General features: G+C 44.5%; 1 protein-coding gene across 5 annotated transcripts in view; it reads right to left on the reverse strand.

The window, feature by feature from the left end:
* LOC105025374 (adhesion G-protein coupled receptor D2) overlaps window positions 1–20,348 on the reverse strand; it is an 86,305-nt gene that overhangs the window by 41,813 nt on the left and 24,144 nt on the right. For all 5 annotated transcript variants that reach the window (XM_020048833.3, XM_020048831.3, XM_020048834.3 and 2 more), the window contains 2 exons: window positions 8,181–8,222; window positions 1,243–1,296 (listed from right to left, as the gene is read on the reverse strand). In XM_020048833.3, the coding sequence (XP_019904392.2) occupies window positions 1,243–1,296; window positions 8,181–8,222 (96 nt within the window). The remainder of the gene's footprint in view (window positions 1–1,242; window positions 1,297–8,180; window positions 8,223–20,348) is intronic.

Here is a 20,348-nt window from a genome sequence, read left to right on the forward strand (position 1 = left end):
AACTGCCCCTCCCCCCAGGCATTTTACTAGTCACCATTTTTACAGTGTCAGGAACTGTCACGAGGTCAAAGAGGAAGAAGAGGCAATATTCTAAAATCAATCTGCCTTTGCAAATTGTCTCATTCCCTTCTCAATGACCCACTGGCTGGAGAGGGTGCGTGTGTGTGTGTGTGCGTGAGAGAGAGAGAGTGGGGTTGTCAGAGTGGGGTTGTGTGTGTGTGTGTGTGTGAGAGAGAGAGTGGGGTTGTCAGAGTGGGGTTGTGTGTGTGTGTGTGTGTGTGTGTGTGCGTGAGAGAGAGAGAGTGGGGTTGTCAGAGTGGGGTTGTGTGTGTGCGTGTGTGTGTGTGTGTGTGAGAGAGAGAGTGGGGTTGTCAGAGTGGGGTTGTGTGTGTGTGTGTGTGTGTGAGAGAGAGAGTGGGGTTGTCAGAGTGGGGTTGTGTGTGTGTGTGTGTGTGTGTGTGTGTGAGAGAGAGAGTGGGGTTGTCAGAGTGGGGTTGTGTGTGTGTGTGTGTGTGTGTGTGTGTGTGTGTGAGAGAGAGAGAGTGGGGTTGTCAGAGTGGGGTTGTGTGTGTGTGTGTGTGTGTGTGTGTGAGAGAGAGAGTGGGGTTGTCAGAGTGGGGTTGTGTGTGTGGACGACGGCTAGCAGCCATAAAGCGTGACATCACGGACAGGGGTGGTTAATGTGATCACTCATAAGGGACGAGTTTCAGTTGTGTGTGGGGGGGGGGGGGTAGGGGGGCTGAGGCCACTGATGGTGTGTGGTGGGGCGGTTGGGTCGGGATGGGGGCGGTTGGGTCGGGATGGGGGCGGTTTGGTCGGGGTGGGGGCGGAGCTGGGGGAGCTATTAACTACTTTCAAAGTGCTTCTCTGGAGCTAAGTGATGGTGGGGGGCAGGAGAGGGCGGTGTAAATAGTGGCCTGACACTTTAATGTCGGGGGACAGCTCGTCCAGGATTAGAAACGTGTAACAGTGGCGGTGCAGGTGACATTGGCTGGGACAGAGGGGCATGGCCGGCCTGGCAGAAGGGATATTACCGTGGTGCATGTCTGATGAATAAGGGCATCTAACATGAGACCTGTCCGCTGGTGGGACTGAACACACCGATCAGAGCTCCCTTTTTCCTTCCACTGCCAGAGTGTGAAAGAAGAGTGTGTGTGTGTGTGAGATTAACTACGAGTACTGACACCGCCTGTGTCCTGGACACACACACACACACACGTGTAAAAGTAATATGTTACATACTGAAAAATTTTGTGCTTTCCTTCTCTCCTTGATCCTGTTGACTGCGCTGCGAACCTGCAGCAGAGGGGGCGGGGGGGGCAGGGAGATGGAAAGAAAGAGCAATAAGTGATTTTGACACAGAACATACGGTGCTTTGACAGTACAACACTTACAGTGGTTCAGAACAAAACCCTTCAAAGGCATCTCTCTGCATCTGGCCATAACCACAGACTCAAATTCAAAATAAATAAGACACACACACACACACACAACATGGGAATTTTTTTTTACACCAATGTACTGCACTGGAGACAGGGAGAGGGAGGGAGAAACAGAGAGAGAAGAAAAGGGAGAGACAAAGAAAGCTAGAGGAATAAAGAGATACTTTGCCAAATGTATGACAACATCACACACACATATTTCTCTGAAAACATACAGAACCACAAAGAATTTGAAACCAAATCAAACATCGCCAAACTCCCGTATCTGTTATGCGAAACACCACAATGTGCAATCACAGCAGCAAGATTGGTGACCCGTTGCCATGAGAAAAGGACAACCAAGTGGAACATAAACACTGTGAACCAAACCCAGTATTCATACATTTGTTTTCCTTTGTCAGCCTTATTCAAAACTATTTTCACATTTTACTACGCCGTACACAGCTTATAAATTTTGGATGACCGTAGTATTTTTGTTTTCACCACTGTTATTTATTACACATGTATTTTTTCCCCCACTTCCTTTTGGAGACGTAAACAAATGTTCCCAGTGTCAATAAAGCCCCTTTAAATCGAGAGAGGGAGACGGAGGTGTCCCAGTGTATCCTGGGTAATGGGACCTGAAAGTGACACATGGAGCCAGCCAACTAAGGAGACCGCTTTAAGCCATCATCTGTCACATGACATGGGGGGGGGACCGGCAAATGGAGCTACTGGCCAATAAAGGGTCCATCTTAGCAAGAGATTAAACTCACAGTGAGGAACAGATTCCAGTAACGCTGTTCGGTTACACGTGTGTGCTCAGTCCGCCTCAGAAATGTAGCACAGCTTATTTTCTGCGAGTGAAATGCTTAGGGCAGGTTATATTTACAGTATTAACTGTGAGAAACACACGGCTGAGTTATTGGTTCAGTAGAATGTAGTTGGAAAGGGAATAGATCAACTACACTGACAGCAGAGAGGGCAGGTTTCCTTAAAGGATACACTGCAGAGTTTTTTGTATAAGCATATATATATATACATATATTCACATATACAGTATATATATATATACGAGAAAGAAATGGCATGATATTTTATTAGAATTTGGTGTAAGATCTCATATATCTTTAATGCTTTTCTGAAAGCCTAGCTCAATAAACTATAACATTCACTGGAATGAGGTGCCCCATTTAAAGTCTGAGAATTAATTACTGATATTGATGATATATTTTCCTCTAAATGTAGGTGTTAACATTTGTGAAATAACCCCCCCCACCCCGCCGTGATTTTCACGGAAACAGTTATGTCGGGGTCACATTTTCTACATATATCCGGCTTATAATTATTATTATTATTTCTAGTATACAGATCCCGTTTATTGCTGTAAGGGTTGAAGCCTTCACATCCAACAAGGCAGTTTGCTGTCACCGTTCCCTGGAAATTTGTAACAAGCTCCTGAGCCCAGTTAGTCCCACCCTGAGCCCAGCTTGCCCCACCCTGAGCCCAGCTAGCCCCGCCCTGCCCGGCCCAGCCCGTTAGCGAATATACATTATGTCTTACGGCTTCATTAGGCCGCAGTGTATCATAATTTATGACGTTGCACCAAAATACACACAGTGTGTGTGTGTGTGTGCGCGTATTCGTGGGGGTGTTTTGCATACACACCATAGCTGAACAGGTCCATAATGAAGAGGCCAGAAGGTTCCTGACAAGCAGAATCAACAGCAGTGTCAATCCACAGGCCTATTAATCCTGCCCTGACGCTGTGGGCCGTCTAAAATGCATTTAGATAATGTTCACCAAGCGCTGTTCAAGGGGATATCCCGGTGTTTTTGTCTGTATCAAAGCCAAGGCGAGGCAATTACGTGACATTGACTTACTGAGCGTTTGAGATGCGTTTAGATAACGTTTATCAAGTGCTGTTCAAGGGGAAATCCTAGTGCTTTATCGTTCGCATCAAAGCCGAGGCAATTAGGTGACATTGACTTAATTAGTCATTTGACAATGAAGGGAAGGGCATTGTTTTAGACAACAGTTACACCGTTAAGGCTTTCCGTTGCCTCTCAAGGCTCCGCAGGCCTGGCTTCCATGTAAATGGCCTGAGAAACCATTAGCACATGAAAGACGTGTGTGTACCTGCGGATATCCTTGGAATTGTTTGAAGAAATAACAATAATAATCATAATAATAATCATAATGAAAGGTCATTAAAGCGAAATATAACGAGATGACCAAAGAGGAAAAGCTAATTGGGATAAATCACGCAATCATTTATTCATGCAATTACAGTGAATAGGAATTTTTGTTAGAGTGGAGTGTAAAACCAGGGGGTAGAATATATGCAACGTCTTGCTTTCCTCATTAATTATAAAGCCTGACGAGCAACTGTATAACAACCAGAGTCTTTTAATCAGTACAGGGATCTTTACAGTCAGGTGGTGGCACTCTTCACCGAAGACCTGGGTTCAAACCCTGTGTCCACCCTTCCCAATTGACTCCCATCCGCCTCCCCAGGAGTCTGCATGTCTTCCAGACAGATTCACGGCAGCCGTGAGACAAAACAAGATGAGTATTGCGGGCAACAATTAATAACAAATGGTTTGTAATTAAACTTTGTTATGGAGTGTCACCTGATATTGTACAGGTTCAGAAGTACGTCCATACATTCCCACATGGGGTCAGTAAGAAATTAATATACTGTGGAAAAAAAATATACTCTATAATATATGTTGCCACTACAGTGAGTTACTCATAAGTTAAATTACACAAATGTAGATGTACACATACTTACACACACACACACACACACACACACACACTATATATATAATGTATTTATATAAATATACACATATACACATGCGTGTGTTTCATTCCATGGCTACAAAACTATTAGCAAACGTGATGAATGACAGTAGATCTCAGGGATTTCACTTGATCCAACCTTACAATGTGAACCGGCTCATGGGGGGAACATGTGAATGACAGTAGATCTCAGGGATTTCACTTGATCCAACCTTACAATGTGAACCAGCTCTTCTCTACTTCAGCCTCATGGGGGGAACATGTGAATGACAGTAGATCTCAGGGATTTCACTCGATCCAACCTTACAATGTGAACCGGCTCATGGGGGGAACATGTGAATGACAACAGTTAAGGGGCACATTCAGGCCCCTCTGTCAGACCTGCATTGATCTAATTCAGCGGGAGGAAGAGGCTGGATCTCACCATCCCTGGACGTCTGAGAGAAAAAGGAACACTCACCTCTGCCCTTCCCTAATTATCAGATTTTCCCCTGTTTTCTCTCTCACACACACACGCACACGCACAGCTATTCACAATTGTTTCTTTAAACAAAAATGTCCTTTCGGTGTCAGAGTGTCTTCTGTTACACCATTGAGCGGCGTGCCAAAATAGAAGGTCTGAGCCGAGAAGATGAAGAACAAGGGGGGTTCAGCTGGGAAAATATGAAGATTATTACATTTCCCATTTACAAACACCCACTCCACCTTCGAGAAGCAGAAGGTGTACATGAGACCCGGAGGTCAAGGAGAACTGGAGGGAAAGAAAATGGATTCCTGTGCACTAAAAAAAAGCCACTTAAGCAAGAATGCGGCTGTGATTTATTTTACAATGCAGGGGGTCAGGCTGTACTTCTGCTATGCCAATGCAGTGCTATGAGTCAGGGACACTCTGTAGAGAAGAGGGCTAAAGGGACCAGAGAGGAGAGGAGACAGGAGGAGTCCTGACTTGAGGAGACAGGAGGAGTCCTGACTTGAGGAGACAGGAGGAGTCCTGACTTGTTATGGAGAGAGGGAGAGAGAGAGAGAGAGAGAAAGAAACAGGCTACAGAGGGAGTGTGAGTGGGGGGTTTATGGCAAGAGAAAGAGGGGGGAGTTATGGAGAGGTTATGGTGGGAGAGAGGGAGGGGTTATAGAGAAAGAGAGGGAGGGGTCATGGAAAAAGACATGGCGGGGTTAGTGGCAAAAGAAGGAGAGGTTACGGCTAAAGAGAGAGAGGGGTTATGGAGAGAGAGGGGGGAGGGGTTATGGAGAGAGAGGGAGGGGTTATGGAGAGAGAGGGAGGGGATATAAAGAGAGGGAGGGGTTATGGAGAAATGGCAGGTTATGGAAATAGAGAGGGAGGGAAGGGTTATGGAGAGAGAGGGGGGAGGGGTTATGGAGAGAGAGGGAGGGGTTATGGAGAGAGAGGGAGGGGATATAAAGAGAGGGAGGGGTTATGGAGAAATGGCAGGTTATGGAAATAGAGAGGGAGGGAAGGGTTATGGAGAGAGAGGGGGGAGGGGTTTTGGAGAGAGAGGGAGGGGTTATGGAGAGAGAGGGAGGGGATATAAAGAGAGGGAGGGGTTATGGAGAAATGGCAGGTTATGGAAATAGAGAGGGAGGGAAGGGTTATGGAGAGAGAGGGGGAGGGGTTATGGAGAGAGAGACAAATATGCAAATAAGACTTTAAAGATCATTATTAAACATTGATTCTACATATTTCTGGTGGTGACAAAACACCTGATGGGTATTTACAACAACGCCTGCAGTGTTAAATGTTAACAATCCCAAAATGCGTTTACAAAGTCTTAAATTAACACAGATGAGAGCAGACCTATATAATCACTGAACATATGTTAAAAGTAACACCCCTGATGTTAAATTAACACTCCTGGTGCATTTATGATTTTGCTGTGTGGGGTTGATTTGGTGCCATGATATGAGGGCCAGATTGAACCAGTGAACTGGGGTAACACATCTACTCTTACTGTAAGTGCCAAGGTCTCTTCAGTGACCGCAGAGTCAGGACACCCGTTTCACATCCCATCTTGAAGACGGGACCCCTCACAGGGCAATGTCTCCTGCACTGCCCTGGGGCACTGGAATTAAATTTTGAGACCAGAATACCCCACCACCAGAGACATCTGGTCTTCCATCCAGGGCCTAACCAACCCTGCTTAGCTTCAGAGATAGTTAGCCCAAGTCTACACAGTGATATGGTTCTGGGTGGAATCCGAGCTGCATTAATAGACGTCTATACGGTAGACCCACTGAATCCCAACCAGTTTCTAATCAAACAGAATTACAACTGGTACACTGAAGTTTCCTTCTGTTCAAAACTGTGAAACCCAAGAAAAATTATTTTAAGGTGAAATTAGTTTTATTTTGGGAAATATTTACGAGAAAAAATACATAAGTAAGTTGCTAGCAAGTATTCCACCCCTGTGCCACGGAAGCTCACAATTTACACAGGTAACAGGAAGGGCCGTAGAGAGGACACACTACCTGTGAACCATTAAAGTATCTGTCACAATTTCTGGATTAAAAAAAAAAACACTTGAAAGGTCATTGATCAGGCTGTGAAATGGAAAGAAAATGAAGACCAAAGAGCACTCTACCACAGTTAGAGATGAAGTAAAAAGAAAAAAGTTGAATGTCCCACAGTGGCCCCGTCAAAGTCATGATCTCAATCCCTTTCTGAATAACCAGGAGCAAATCTGCAACAAATAATGGACCAAAATCACTCTGACACCTTGTGCAAATGTAATAAATTACTTAACAAAAGACTAAGTTAAATTTGATGATTGCTCAGGAGTTTTAATACTCTCACAAGTCACTGTATTCTACAGCCACAAACATTCTTGAAAAAAATAATCACTACTTGATCATGAGAGAGGTGTGGGCAGAGAGCCTCCCCTTTTCAGAAAGGAGACTTCCTTTACGTAAAAGTAGTCACAATTGTTAACAGTATCTCCCTCACAAGTAAAGCAGGAAATTAGAAACTTCTGCAAGAATGTTTTACATCTCTGTAACCAAGATTAATCTTCGTTCAACAAGACAAATAAAGCATATATCTCCTTCTTACAGATAAGTACTGAAATCAGGAATGTCTCTGTGAAGGATGTCAACACGCTACTGTACAGTGACAGAATATCAAAGTAACTGCAGACCGCTGCTTTGCTCGAAAGCAAATCAGAAGTGAACTTAATTTCTAACATTTGAAAGTCCTCGGTTGGAGGAAATCTGTTTCTATTCAGTCTCACTGAATGCAAAAGTGTATCTGGGCTGAGCAAGGTCAACATCTTGAAATGAGCAACTGGACTTGAAATAATCGCACCACACTTCAGTGTGACTAATGTGCTACGTATGCTTATGTACATCAAACTCTCCCCTATTTACATGGCAATAGAAAAAAATAATAATAATACGTATACTGCCGACCAAGAGCGATATTCTCAAACTGAACCTCATCCATAAGCCACGTTTCACCCCGTTTTTATCCCCTCATTTGTATACCAAAAGTAAATCTAAATGGTAATGTCCGACTGTCTCAGTGGGAACCCTGCACTACTCCCTCATACTCCGCAGAGCGGGCGAGCCCTCCGGTCTCGGCGGTCCTCTGGCAGTGAAGCAGTCCTACTGTCAGGATGCACAGTGACGGGACCATGAGTTTAAAAACTTAAAGAGGCAGTGAAATATTAGCCAATGGGGGTGAGGGATGGCTAGGCCGGTGGAGCGACCATGTCAGTGTTTAATGGCGGTGGCTGGATGCATATAAGTTAACCCAAGCATGAAGGGCAGTAGGACGCTCATGTGGAAAGACGCCCCCCCCCCCCCCCCCCCGACACACACACACCCGCCAGACGCCCCCCTCCCTACACCCCCCACCCCCTTCTAAGCCGAGCGAGCCCGTCTGAATCTTGTCATTTCTCTCATTCACTGCCACAGCCTTGAGACACAATGCAAACTTACCTCTGTGTTGCAGACCCCATATATCAGGAAGATGAACAGGCCCTACTCACACACACACACACACACACACACACACAGACAGACAGACACAGAGAGACACACACGCACGCACGCACACAGAGAAACAAGAAAATAGAAAGAAAAAAGGGTTGTTACCATCTCGCTCATCGCTCCAGATCATCAATCGCATTCAACATTTATTTACATGGACGGTAATTCAACAGACAGGGTTAATACACATTTACATGAAGGGCAATTCCGCACCTACAGTGTTTCAACATATTTACACATTTTGCGCTGTGCAAAGGGAAAAGTTTGACAGAGAGAAAGCCAGTTTTTGTTCCCATCAAGCTCTATGGAGTGAGTTTGCCGGAGAGAGTACATAACTTCACCAAAACAGGCCACATCTGCAGGAGAAGGGTCTCAGCGGCAAAGTGTTAATCTCTGAACCGATCAAAGCCTGAAACCCAAGGTTTTCACTAGCTTTATGGAACAGAAATATTTCACTCTCAAGTGGCCGTGTTCAATTTGTGTTCGCCGGCAGACAGAGGCGCTCGCACACGCGCACGCACACGCGCGCACACACACAGTCACAGTCACACTGGCAGACAAAAACAGACATAAGGGTTTATTGAGAATGATCAGTTGAGGAGGCCAAAGAGGATGAACAAGGAAAAAAAGACACACAAAGATATTTCAGGTTAACAAAACTATGTAACTAGTACTGGCTTTGTAATAATGGCCTGCCCTTGGGCCAATAAAGGGCAATTCTGTTGGCCATGAACAAGCAGAGACACCCATTGTGGTCTCTATTGAAAAGACAAAGCGTGTGTTCACCTTCTTCACTCCATATTACAGACCCAGAGCCTTAATAGGCAGAGCAAGGAGACATGATTCACAAAAGAGGACCGCAGAATAACAGTGACCACTTCTGCCCAAAAGATTAAAGAATAAAAGGGAAACATTTCCTATCATTTCCAAGGACGTCTTGGGGCCTTATGTCAGATAAGGGCAGACTCCCCTTCGCAAAAACGCTAACTTTCACACATTTGCCTAACGCGGATGCACTACACAACCTTTTCTTTCCCTTTCTGGCGTCTTTTCTCTTTGGGATCTTTCGGGCGGTTAGATGACACCTCTTGAAGAGGCGACATGTTTGGGGCATCAATCAAGTGCGAGTACGGAACATCCAATTTGCCAGAGCGAGATCTCGATGCATCACCATTGACAACATGATTTGGGGCGCCCATTCGCAGTGACAGGCACAATGGCTTGTACGATGGCACCTCCAGCCAGGACCATCTCCCCTAGTCCCTCTGGTCCCCTGGCTGCCCCCCAGAGACAGTCTTTTGTCCATCTGGCGGCGGCCATCTTATGATCTTTGTCGTCTTAACGGCCAGACAACACAAAATGGCCACAGCACAAAATGGTCACAGCAGTCCAAATAAGACACCAAAGTATTCCAAAGTATGTTTTGGACATTAAAATGTGCATTAAAAAAAAAGAAAAAGAAAGAAAGCAGACAATATTGTCCTTAAAAAATGTGCCAAGTTTAGACACTTAAAACTCTACTGAAGTGAACTGCTTGAAATGAGGTGCATCCACAAACAGACACAGACACAGAGATATAAACACACACACACACACAAACATAGACAAAAACACACACACAAAAACACACACACACACACACATCGGCGGAGGTAATTTGTAACATATACCCTATTGTATTGCATTACAATTACAATTTCCTATTTATTGTTGCAAATTAATTAACATGTTTTTGATCATTTCTGTTATTTGCAATTAATCTTTTGTTGTGTAGCGAACAAGTGGGAAAACATCTCTTGCACATTATGAAAAATGATCAATTAGAATATAATTGAGCTAAAAATAAGTGGCATCAAAACAATGATGATGGATTGTTTAAAATGTTAATTCATTAATTTTTCTGTTAAAAACAAACACTGTAAAAATGGAGCGAATAATTTTAATGCATTGTGTTTTTTTTTAAACAGGGCCTGGTTTCTTTTGAACTGTGTGGAAAAATTTTACAGATTTATGCAACGGATTGGCACAGTTGTTTCAAAGTATTGCTACATATACATCAAACAAAATGCCCGCATTCATTACCAGCACACTAATTAGCAAACAACTGTATGTTTAAAAAGTTAAAGCCAGGAAACATTGTGTTCGCAAAACATACATCACCCTTGAGAAATGTATGTAGTGCAACACAAAACATGAACATCCCATTGAATAAACGAAGGGGGTGCGGGTGTTCTGTGCGTTACCTAGGGACGAAGGCACTGAGAAATTACAGAAACACATATTTCAACAGAGATGGGGTCAATGTCATTAACTAAGAGACAGAACCTCACACCTGCGTCTGTATTCCCAAAAGGGTCAAAAAGTGTGAATGCCAACATAAGGCATGTGTTTGTCTGTTACATCCAAAACCAATAAGATTACATGAGCAGGTGGATCACAAGCCTAGGTCACCACTCTCGGTCTGATAGCTGGACAGAAAAAAAAAAAACCATACCACCGCTCTCAGTATCACATGCAGAGTCTGGGCTTTGTTAACATGTAAGGTACTCCGGTGAGATGTACTGACATCAGGAACAGGAGACAGCCCGACCGAGTTGTGTTGAGTTACCCAGGCATGTTGCCTCTCCCTCCCGCCCGACAACCCTGCGTTGAGCCCAGATAAATCCCTCTCCAGTCCGGGGCTATACATCAGGCCACGGTGTTAACAGCTTCCCGTGGATTGAGAGCGAGCGCCGCGCAGACCCCAATGAACAACAGCGCTAGCTCCTCATTACCGCGTGACAAGACACAGGAATTCACTTGACTTTTCATTTGAAACCCCCTCCCTGCCTGGCTTCGCTCATCCGGGGCCTTCATCCTTCTCCTTCACCTCCGACTCGAGCCCCCCCCCCCCCCCACCCCGGCCTACGTAACAAATGATTATACATTTTCACAGATGACCACCTCCTCTTTTCCCACAGCCCCTCCCTAATGTGCAAAGTTTGGTGGCAGCAGGTAAAAATAAAAAAAACTGAAACCTCCCCACGCCTGGTGTATTTATGACATTGTCCTTGGGAACCGAAATTTCAATGCGCTAAAATGAAAAGTATGATGAAGAGGCAGCCAGTGTCTCTGCAGGGCGAGTGGCGGGCAGCTTTCTATTTCCTGCGGCGGTATATATATAACGCGTCCTGACACCGGCGCTGAGCTAAACGTGCCCGGACGCCAGTACTGTCAGGCAACAGTGGAGAAGTGGTCCAGGTATGGAGGCCCTCCCTCGTGGCCAGAGCCACCGTCCAATCGGCTCAAACGGTGTCCGGGGGGCGTTACGGAACGTTCTCTTAAGGTTATCGCGAGGTCATGTCCGTCTTGTGATGCTGTGGCTCCAAAAATATTAATCCCAAAAGTGGTGGGGAAAAAAAAAAAATCACGGCAGACAGCCGTCTTGTCTTCCCAGGGCCTTTCGTGAAACGTCTGTGTGACTGAAAGTGCCGTCAGACTGATCGGGGGGACAGGTATCAACGCAGTCGTGTGACAACTGTACTGTTATCTGGTGTGTGAGTTCCCATCTAAATAATCAACTTTTATATCACGTCTTTTATCCGTGTCTTTTGGTTGTTAGCTCTGTATATGATAATCATCATTTGAAGGCAGGTCAAACTGCTGAACTTTCCAACAAAACACTCCGGAGAGCTTAACGAAAGCCAGACTACTTATAAGCCCTTCAGACAGACGTTCTGAGTTACGGCAACACAGAGAAATGCACCCTGAATACAAGTCTGAACACAGTTCAGTTACAAAACCAACTCTGTCATCTACAATGTTAGCATTTCTCAAACATTCACTTTACGGCTAAATTCAGGCATATGTGGAACATTTCAAAAATGTCCAATATTTGTATTGTACTAAACATTTAAAAGTTCTATCCATAAAATGTCTACATTACTTAAAATATTTTTGCAGGCACTGTGACTGCCATGTCCGTAGCTTAGTAAAGGTTGAGAAACCCACACACCTGGCAATTATTATGCTAAATGGAAGACCGAAGAGGTTAAAACTGTGTGTGAAAAACAATTTCACACTTTTTGCGGAGGGGACCTGCTAATGTCTCTGACCCCTTTACACAAAAACAGTTTAATTAACTTGTATACATAACTTTCACTTTAACCGCTCACGGCCTGTCAAATAAAGCTGTCTGTCAAAGCCCAGAGCCCCCACAAAGTTGATGCTTTGCAGGTCCTCAAATTTAGATCAGAGTTCTCCGTAACTCTTCCAGCTGGGATACAGACAGCAGACCCTTCAGAAGGAAAGCCAACCACCAAATCTCCTGATCGAAAAGGCTTGAATATAAAATTTGTGATTACATCTGGCGCCTAAAACCTAAAGGGAAAATATGACATATTTAAAACTGACTATTAATCGTTTGGTGGATAGGACCAAATTAACGACCGCACAAAAATTCCATATTCTCAACAGCCCTTTCAACCATTTGGAAGTAATATAATTTGGATGACTCAAGTTTTAAGGTTTAGGCGGAACTGAATCTAAATCTATAAATATATATTTTTGGCAACATATCGGAGACTTTTATTAGCTCCTTGTCTGCACTGACATTTCAACCCAAACAGTGTTTCACCTATGAAACAACAGTTCGGAGTCAACATCAATACACACAGCCTAAGTCGCATTCAGAGCCTATGTAAACTACAGCATTCAAATCGGATAGTCCTTGAGTGAGGCATTTCTACTAACATGTGTTTTGTTGAATGTCTTTCTGGGCCATAAGCCAGGTTAAATATGCGCTCCAAGTGCTGTTACATTGTGAATGTGATTCCCAGCCACATAGCCAGTGGGCTCCAGGGATGAGACACCACGATGAATCGGTGCTCAAGCCTTCAGGCCACTCACCTGTATACAGGTGAAGATCTTCAAACGGGGACGGTGATAACGAGTGAGGCACGTTAAGTTGTATCTGAGCTCGAGAGACAGCAGGAAGCTTTCACAGGAGGCTGGGCGGGGGAATAAAACAAACACGCAAAGCGGGGACCCCCCCAGGCCAGCCACCCAGTGGGGGGGGGTGACAGAGCCCAGTGATGGTCAGTGCTGTGAGCCGTCAGGAGAGGAGGGAGAGTTATTAGCTTAGCCCTGAAGCACCTGCTTAATATAGGGGCCATCGCTGATAGCTAGCAGAGCCTGGCAGAGGTGACAGCTTTTGGACCTGCTTGAGGAAATCCAATTGAAAACCAGCCAAGAGGAACAACAAGCCGAAACAGATGTTGCTTGCTGCCACGACTAGGTGTATGGCGAGAAACAGACCCATAGAAAACTGTGACACACAAAAAGCCTCTAGGCACTTATGTACCATCGCATCGCATGTACCCTGAAACACAAACACACACATGTACACATATATATATATATATATATACACACAAACATACATACACACATTATATATATATATATATATATATATATATATATATATCCACACACACACACACATATATATATATTTATGTCCCTATGCTTTTGTATTGCACCTATAGCACACTCAACAAAATGTCTTCTATTTGTTTTTGATATTTTGCTAACATTACAAACTGATAAATCCCAGCCAAATTTAAAGTAATGTAAACAACAATTAAAGGATCTTTTTTAATTAGCAGAATACCCTAAATTACAGATGTTGGAACAAATGTAACGATGGGGCTTTCAGGGTAGCATTGGGACTAGCCCTGGAAGGTCCGTTAAAACATGCATGGAGCGTAGAACCAACCCGTTATCAAACAGCCAGCCGAGACTCCCAGCCGAGACTCTCAAGGAAAATGGAGAGATCAAAACACGCGGCCTGTTGCTATAATATTAACTGAGTTTGGCAAGACGGACCATGTCTCAATCATAATAACCTGTGTCTATTTTTTTTCCATTACATTCTAAAAAAAAACACAAAAGAGAGAGGTTAAAAAAAATAAAAAATAAACTCAGTAAAATCAATGGTGACATATCTTTATAGCCGGCCCATGACAGATGTCACAACATTTGCCATCGCTCCAGCATTGTGTCAGCGTTGTACTGTATTGATTTTACATCAGAGCGCCAAATGTTATTGATGAACCCCTTTCTGTAACGGATGACAGCGCTATTCTACCTGTTCTTCAAAGTTTAGGAACACACTAGGCTGTGGAAAGGGCAGCTTTTCTATTTCCTAATGTCTTGATCATATCTGGCATATTAACCCAAATCTGGAATTTAAACTCCGATCTGCCCGTTCCAATCCGATTCCAATCCAAACGAATGGGTAACCGGACACCAGATTTCTCCCCGCGCGCACATGGGAGAGAAAAACACGGGCCGAAATAATTAACTGTAAACAAACGCGCTTTTAAACAAGACAATTTGGCGTTGTGTGTTCCCAGTGCCAAGGAAAACATACGTGTGGAAAACTGATACAAACTTTTAACACATGGGTCAAACCAGACCCTTTGAACTAGCGAGGGAAAGAGCAGCCCAAGTGCCAGAAAGCTGTTTAATTAAAAATACTTAGGTATCCAACAGACATTTTTAGGCGCCCCCTTGTCAAATTGCATGAGACCCCACTGTCAATCTCCGGGCATATTCTAATTACACATTTTCCACTGACAGAGGGGAAATGTGAAAAATGAACTAACTATGAGAATCTCAGAGCAGCTGGAGATTGGGTTGGGAATCCCTCTCACACACACACACACACACACACACGCACACGCACGCACGCACGCACACACCTCGACTCCCAGCCCTGATCTGAGAGGGACTCTCCAACCAATTGTCGGCACACAGCATCACCCTACTAACACCTACTGAATTCAGTAAACGAGACATATGCTAACACAGTGTAATTTCTTTTTTTTAAAGCAGGACACGATCATTGAGGTGTTTCTCTGGGTTAGTCTATGAAGGCAGTGCATGAGGTGTTCTGGCCACACATTGGGCTTATTGTGCAAGCGTTATAACAGGAGCGGCTGATAGAACAGCCTAGTGGCTAACATTTGTAGCAGTTTTGTAACCATGCGCAAATGCTCATGATTCTATTTTAACTGTCAGCGTTCTCTCAGATCGCACAGATTGTTCTAATGCAATGTTTGGTTTTGTGTGAAAAGGAAGCCCTGGCTAGAAGACGAAAGGGGCTGTTCTGAGTCTCGTTCAATGTCTCCGAGATCCTCACCTGATGGCGGGAAATTGCCCTGACGCCAACGGGGGTAAACACACATCCACATGCAAGCTCGGAAATACATCAAATCCGTTTAAATAAAAAGGAGTGTCCCCGACTCCCGGGGCCCGGGGGAGTGTCCCTTCGTCGTCTCCCCACCTGAGCTGAGCCGAGCCGGGGTTAATGGCATGTGCCGACGGTGGCGGCGGATCTGAGGCTTCGCCAGAGTATCCATCATGATAAAGCAGGGGACTTGGAGTCTGTCAGATGCAATCACAGTTTACTACGGACCGCGGGACTTGAGAGTGAAAATGAATGGTGCTTCATCGACATGAGGACTTCATGTATCTTGGTTTTGGAGTGGACTTGTCTGGTCTTGGTAATCTACTCCCATTTGAATGTCTCTGTGTTTTAGCATCTACGACGACATAAAATGTTGTAAAATATAAAGAAATATACAACTTAGAGGAATTATCCTTTATACCATTTATTTAAAAAGACCCCAACTTATTCACTTGGTATTAATTCCTGTGGGTATTTATTGCCTTACTTTAAGGTAGTAGTAATTCCATCCAAAAAAAAATCTATTCCCTTGACATTAATGAGGGATACATTTTTTTTTAAAAAGGCCCATATGACTTCTTTATGTGGCTGAGCATGGCCAAGTGTTAAACGCAATAATTATAAAATTTGTAAACCACTAGAAAGTGAAACGAACCGTATTAACACGGTTACCGTCTCTGCCGTGCGCTCCTCCCAACCCTCCTCCAACCAACCAGCGCCGCTCCACCCCAGTCGGCTCGCTCCTTTAATCTTGCCCACTAATGAGGCCAGATGACACGGGCTTGACGTTCTTGAGACGGCGTTAGGGCGATTTTCTGCCCCGACCGGGGCCCTTCTCAAAGGCATTTGATTGGCACATGCTTTCACTTAATTAGGATAATTGCTAGGAATAACAACTGGAGAAGCACATCTGTTTAGTGTAACACTGTTGGACGGGGAGAGGTGGTGATGACCCCGGCTGAGAGAGAGACAGAGGGAGAGATAGAAGGAGGGAGAAAGAGGGGTGGACGGAGAGGCAGAGGGACGGAGTGAGAAAAGTGAGAGAGAGATAGTAAGGGAGCGAGCGAGAGAGAGAGAGAGAGAGAGATGTGAGAGAGAGAGAGAGAGAGAGAGAGAGAGGGGCTGGGAAGGAGAGGTGAGAGTAAAACAGGGAGTAAGATAGAGGGGGAGGGACAGAGAGGAAAAGAGAGAGAGAAACCTTATTTCTCCCACCTTCAGGAGCACTGGGCCATTCCAACAGTAACCCTGCCTCCTGCCTTGTCCCCCCCCCCTCAACCTCTTGCTCTGTCCTTTCTTTTAACCCTCCCTCCTCTCGACAGGAATCTCCCTCCTCCGCTCGACATGAACCAGATATATAGGAATCAGCATGTCGCTGTAAACACTCGTTAGAGCCGGGCAGCTTGGCGGCTCGTGAAGGAAATGACATGAGTTGCAGAGTCGGGTGTGCGTGGCTCACCCTGCCGCGTGTATGTGTCTGTATGTGTGGTGTGTGTGTGTGTGTGTAAGTGTGTGTGTGCGTCAGTACAACCCAGTCAAGGAAGGTCAAAAGGCCACCTGAGACTGAAGCGACACCGTTGCTGTAGGACTGTTTACAGAACGCTGCGGTAACATTAAAACAACAATGCTGTAATGTCTGAAACACCCAGTCACATCCCGTCAGCAAGTAATGAATCAACTGCAGCTGACTCGTAAGTGGAAAATCAAAGCTGGGGTACAAACATGTTGGTATCAACCAGAGGTACATACATGTTGGTATCAACCAGAGGTACATACATGTTGGTATCAACCAGAGGTACATACATGTTGGTATCAACCAGAGGTACATGCATGTTGTTATCAACCAGAGGTACATGCATGTTGGTATCAACCAGAGGTACATGCATGTTGGTATCAACCAGAGGTACATGCATGTTGTTATCAACCAGAGGTACATGCATGTTGGTATCAACCAGAGGTACATACATGTTGGTATCAACCAGAGGTACATGCATGTTGGTATCAACCAGAGGTACATGCATGTTGGTATCAACCAGAGGTACATACATGTTGGTATCAACCAGAGGTACATACATTTTGGTATCAACCAGAGGTACATACATGTTGGTATCAACCAGAGGTACATGCATGTTGGTATCAACCAGAGGTACATGCATGTTGGTATCAACCAGAGGTACATGCATGTTGGTATCAACCAGAGGTACATGCATGTTGGTATCAACCAGAGGTACATGCATGTTGGTATCAACCAGAGGTACATACATGTTGGTATCAACCAGAGGTACATACATTTTGGTATCAACCAGAGGTACATACATGTTGGTATCAACCAGAGGTACATGCATGTTGGTATCAACCAGAGGTACATACATGTTGGTATCAACCAGAGGTACATGCATGTTGGTATCAACCAGGGGTACATACATGTTGGTATCAACCAGGGGTACATACATGTTGGTATCAACCAGAGGTACATGCATGTTGGTATCAACCAGAGGTACATGCATGTTGGTATCAACCAGGGGTACATACATGTTGGTATCAACCAGAGGTACATGCATGTTGGTATCAACCAGAGGTACATGCATGTTGGTATCAACCAGGGGTACATACATGTTGGTATCAACCAGAGGTACATGCATGTTGGTATCAACCAGAGGTACATGCATGTTGGTATCAACCAGAGGTACATACATGTTGGTATCAACCAAAGGTACATACATGTTGGTATCAACCAGAGGTACATGCATGTTGTTATCAACCAGAGGTACATGCATGTTGGTATCAACCAGGGGTACATACATGTTGGTATCAACCAGAGGTACATGCATGTTGGTATCAACCAGAGGTACATGTAGGTATCAACCAGAGGTACATGCATGTTGGTATCAACCAGAGGTACATGCATGTTGGTATCAACCAGAGGGAAAGTTCTTAGGTCTGGCCAATCTTTGTGCAGTAATAAAAATACAATCTAAATGCATGGCATCCATTTTCAGCATTTTTCTTTCTTTCTTTTACGACAGATCTAAATGTTTGTTTCTCTGTTCACAAATATCAGTGACACACGTTAAAGCTTAGGTCGAAAGGAGCAGTAAAGATGTAACAAGGCAGTGAATAAAATGTGTGTTCATCTGTGTGTGTGTGTGTGTGTGCGCATGTGTGTTTATGTGAGTGCATGTATACGTTGTGTTTACGTGTGTGTGTTTACATGTGTATGTATACGCCGTGTGTGTGTGTGTGTATGAGCCCAAATTTATTTATTTTGGTTTAATTCACACTTGAGAGAAGAAGCAAATACCTCATTCGCAAATTGCCATGTGTATTTGACAGCCTTTACCCTAACCCCACACCCACCAAGCCCAAGCACACACACGCACACACGCACACACGCACACACGCAAACCCAGACCTACAAAAAAAAAAAAGAAAAAGATGCCACTCTCTTGCCCCGTGTTGACCTAGTTCTCACTAATTATCTGCAAAGTAGACATCAAAGCAGTCAACAAGTCGGCAGCACTTACACAGATTCAACCCCATTTAAAAGATCTCACTGCAATGTGGCCGGGGCTGAGATCCCCTTTCTTAAGCCACCAGCCCAGGCCTTCCCGGCCGTCACGTTTAAACAGGCGTGTCTGTGTGAATGGACGACAGGCCGACAGAGGCAGGGAAGGGGCAAACTTATAAATAGAACGGTCATTGTTTCGGACGCAGGGGCAATTTCAGCGTCTGGGATTGTGGGAGTTGTGGTTCCCGCTACAGGTCGATGGGCAGGAGGCTGTGTTGCTCCAACCAGGGATCTCAAAGGGTCACGAAGCTGGAGTCAGCTGATCGTGTGTTTCGGGGTCGAGGGTTCGCGCCACGGTTTGCTTTCATATGACAGAGGCCATTACTAAATTGAGCTGGCAGGTAAATTCTAAAGCAAATAAATGTTAGCGGGCTTAACACAAGAAAGGGTCTTTCTGGAGGTGCTGGAGGTAGCTGCGTGAGTAATGGCAGGAATTCTCCCTCCTTCTGACAGGGACCATATTATTCTCCCGTCTTGATTTCCAGGCAGCACCGATATGCAGTCAGGTTTTGGGTTTTTCACTCAGATGGGGCTTGGTCCAGAATGAGGCCCTGCTTTATTTTTAAATACCACACATTGTTCACTTAGACACTGATGCTCTGTTAGGCCACTGTATATCTGGGAAATATAACTTACCGCGACTGAAATGTAATTTTCCCAAATGTCAATTATATGTTACAGACGGACTTCGAAATGGTTATTATATTGCTGAAGATTAAATAAAACGTATTTCTTTTGTTTTAGGTATTAAGCATTACCTTTCCGTGAGTGCGTGCAGAAACGTGTTAACGTCTTCTATGTAGGGATGCCTCCACAGTTACTGGAGGGAGGTTTGGGCCAAAATGTGAAGAAAAGAAATGTATGCTTTGTGAAGTGTTGCATATTCTTTTATTGGGCACAGGGAGGTTGAGTTTTCCTCAATAATTACTTCTAGGTTTGTTCAAACAAGTACAGTTTCGCAGTTAGTATATTTTAGTTATTACATGTGCACATAAACAAAATGTAGAAATAATACCATTGTGTTATTGCAATTTGAAATCATGGAATATTTAGTGTAGATCAATCACTCCCCAAATTTTTTTTAATCCAATTAATTAAATGGGGGCTTCGGGTTTCACTTCCTGGGTGAGGTGTGAAGCATTAATATGGCTCAATAATTAGTTGTGGTTGTCAGACCTGGATTCCATTCACCTGGGTTGTCTTGGACTCCGCCCCCCCAGGAGTCCCACATCTCCCCATCACCCTAATACATTTAACCTGTGTTCTCCGTTTGTTCGGTTGCCAGTTCATCTTGTGTTTTTCCCCCCCAATTGTCATA

Source organism: Esox lucius, chromosome 8 (assembly GCF_011004845.1).
Source record: "Esox lucius isolate fEsoLuc1 chromosome 8, fEsoLuc1.pri, whole genome shotgun sequence".
Classification (NCBI taxonomy): Eukaryota; Metazoa; Chordata; class Actinopteri; order Esociformes; family Esocidae; genus Esox; species Esox lucius.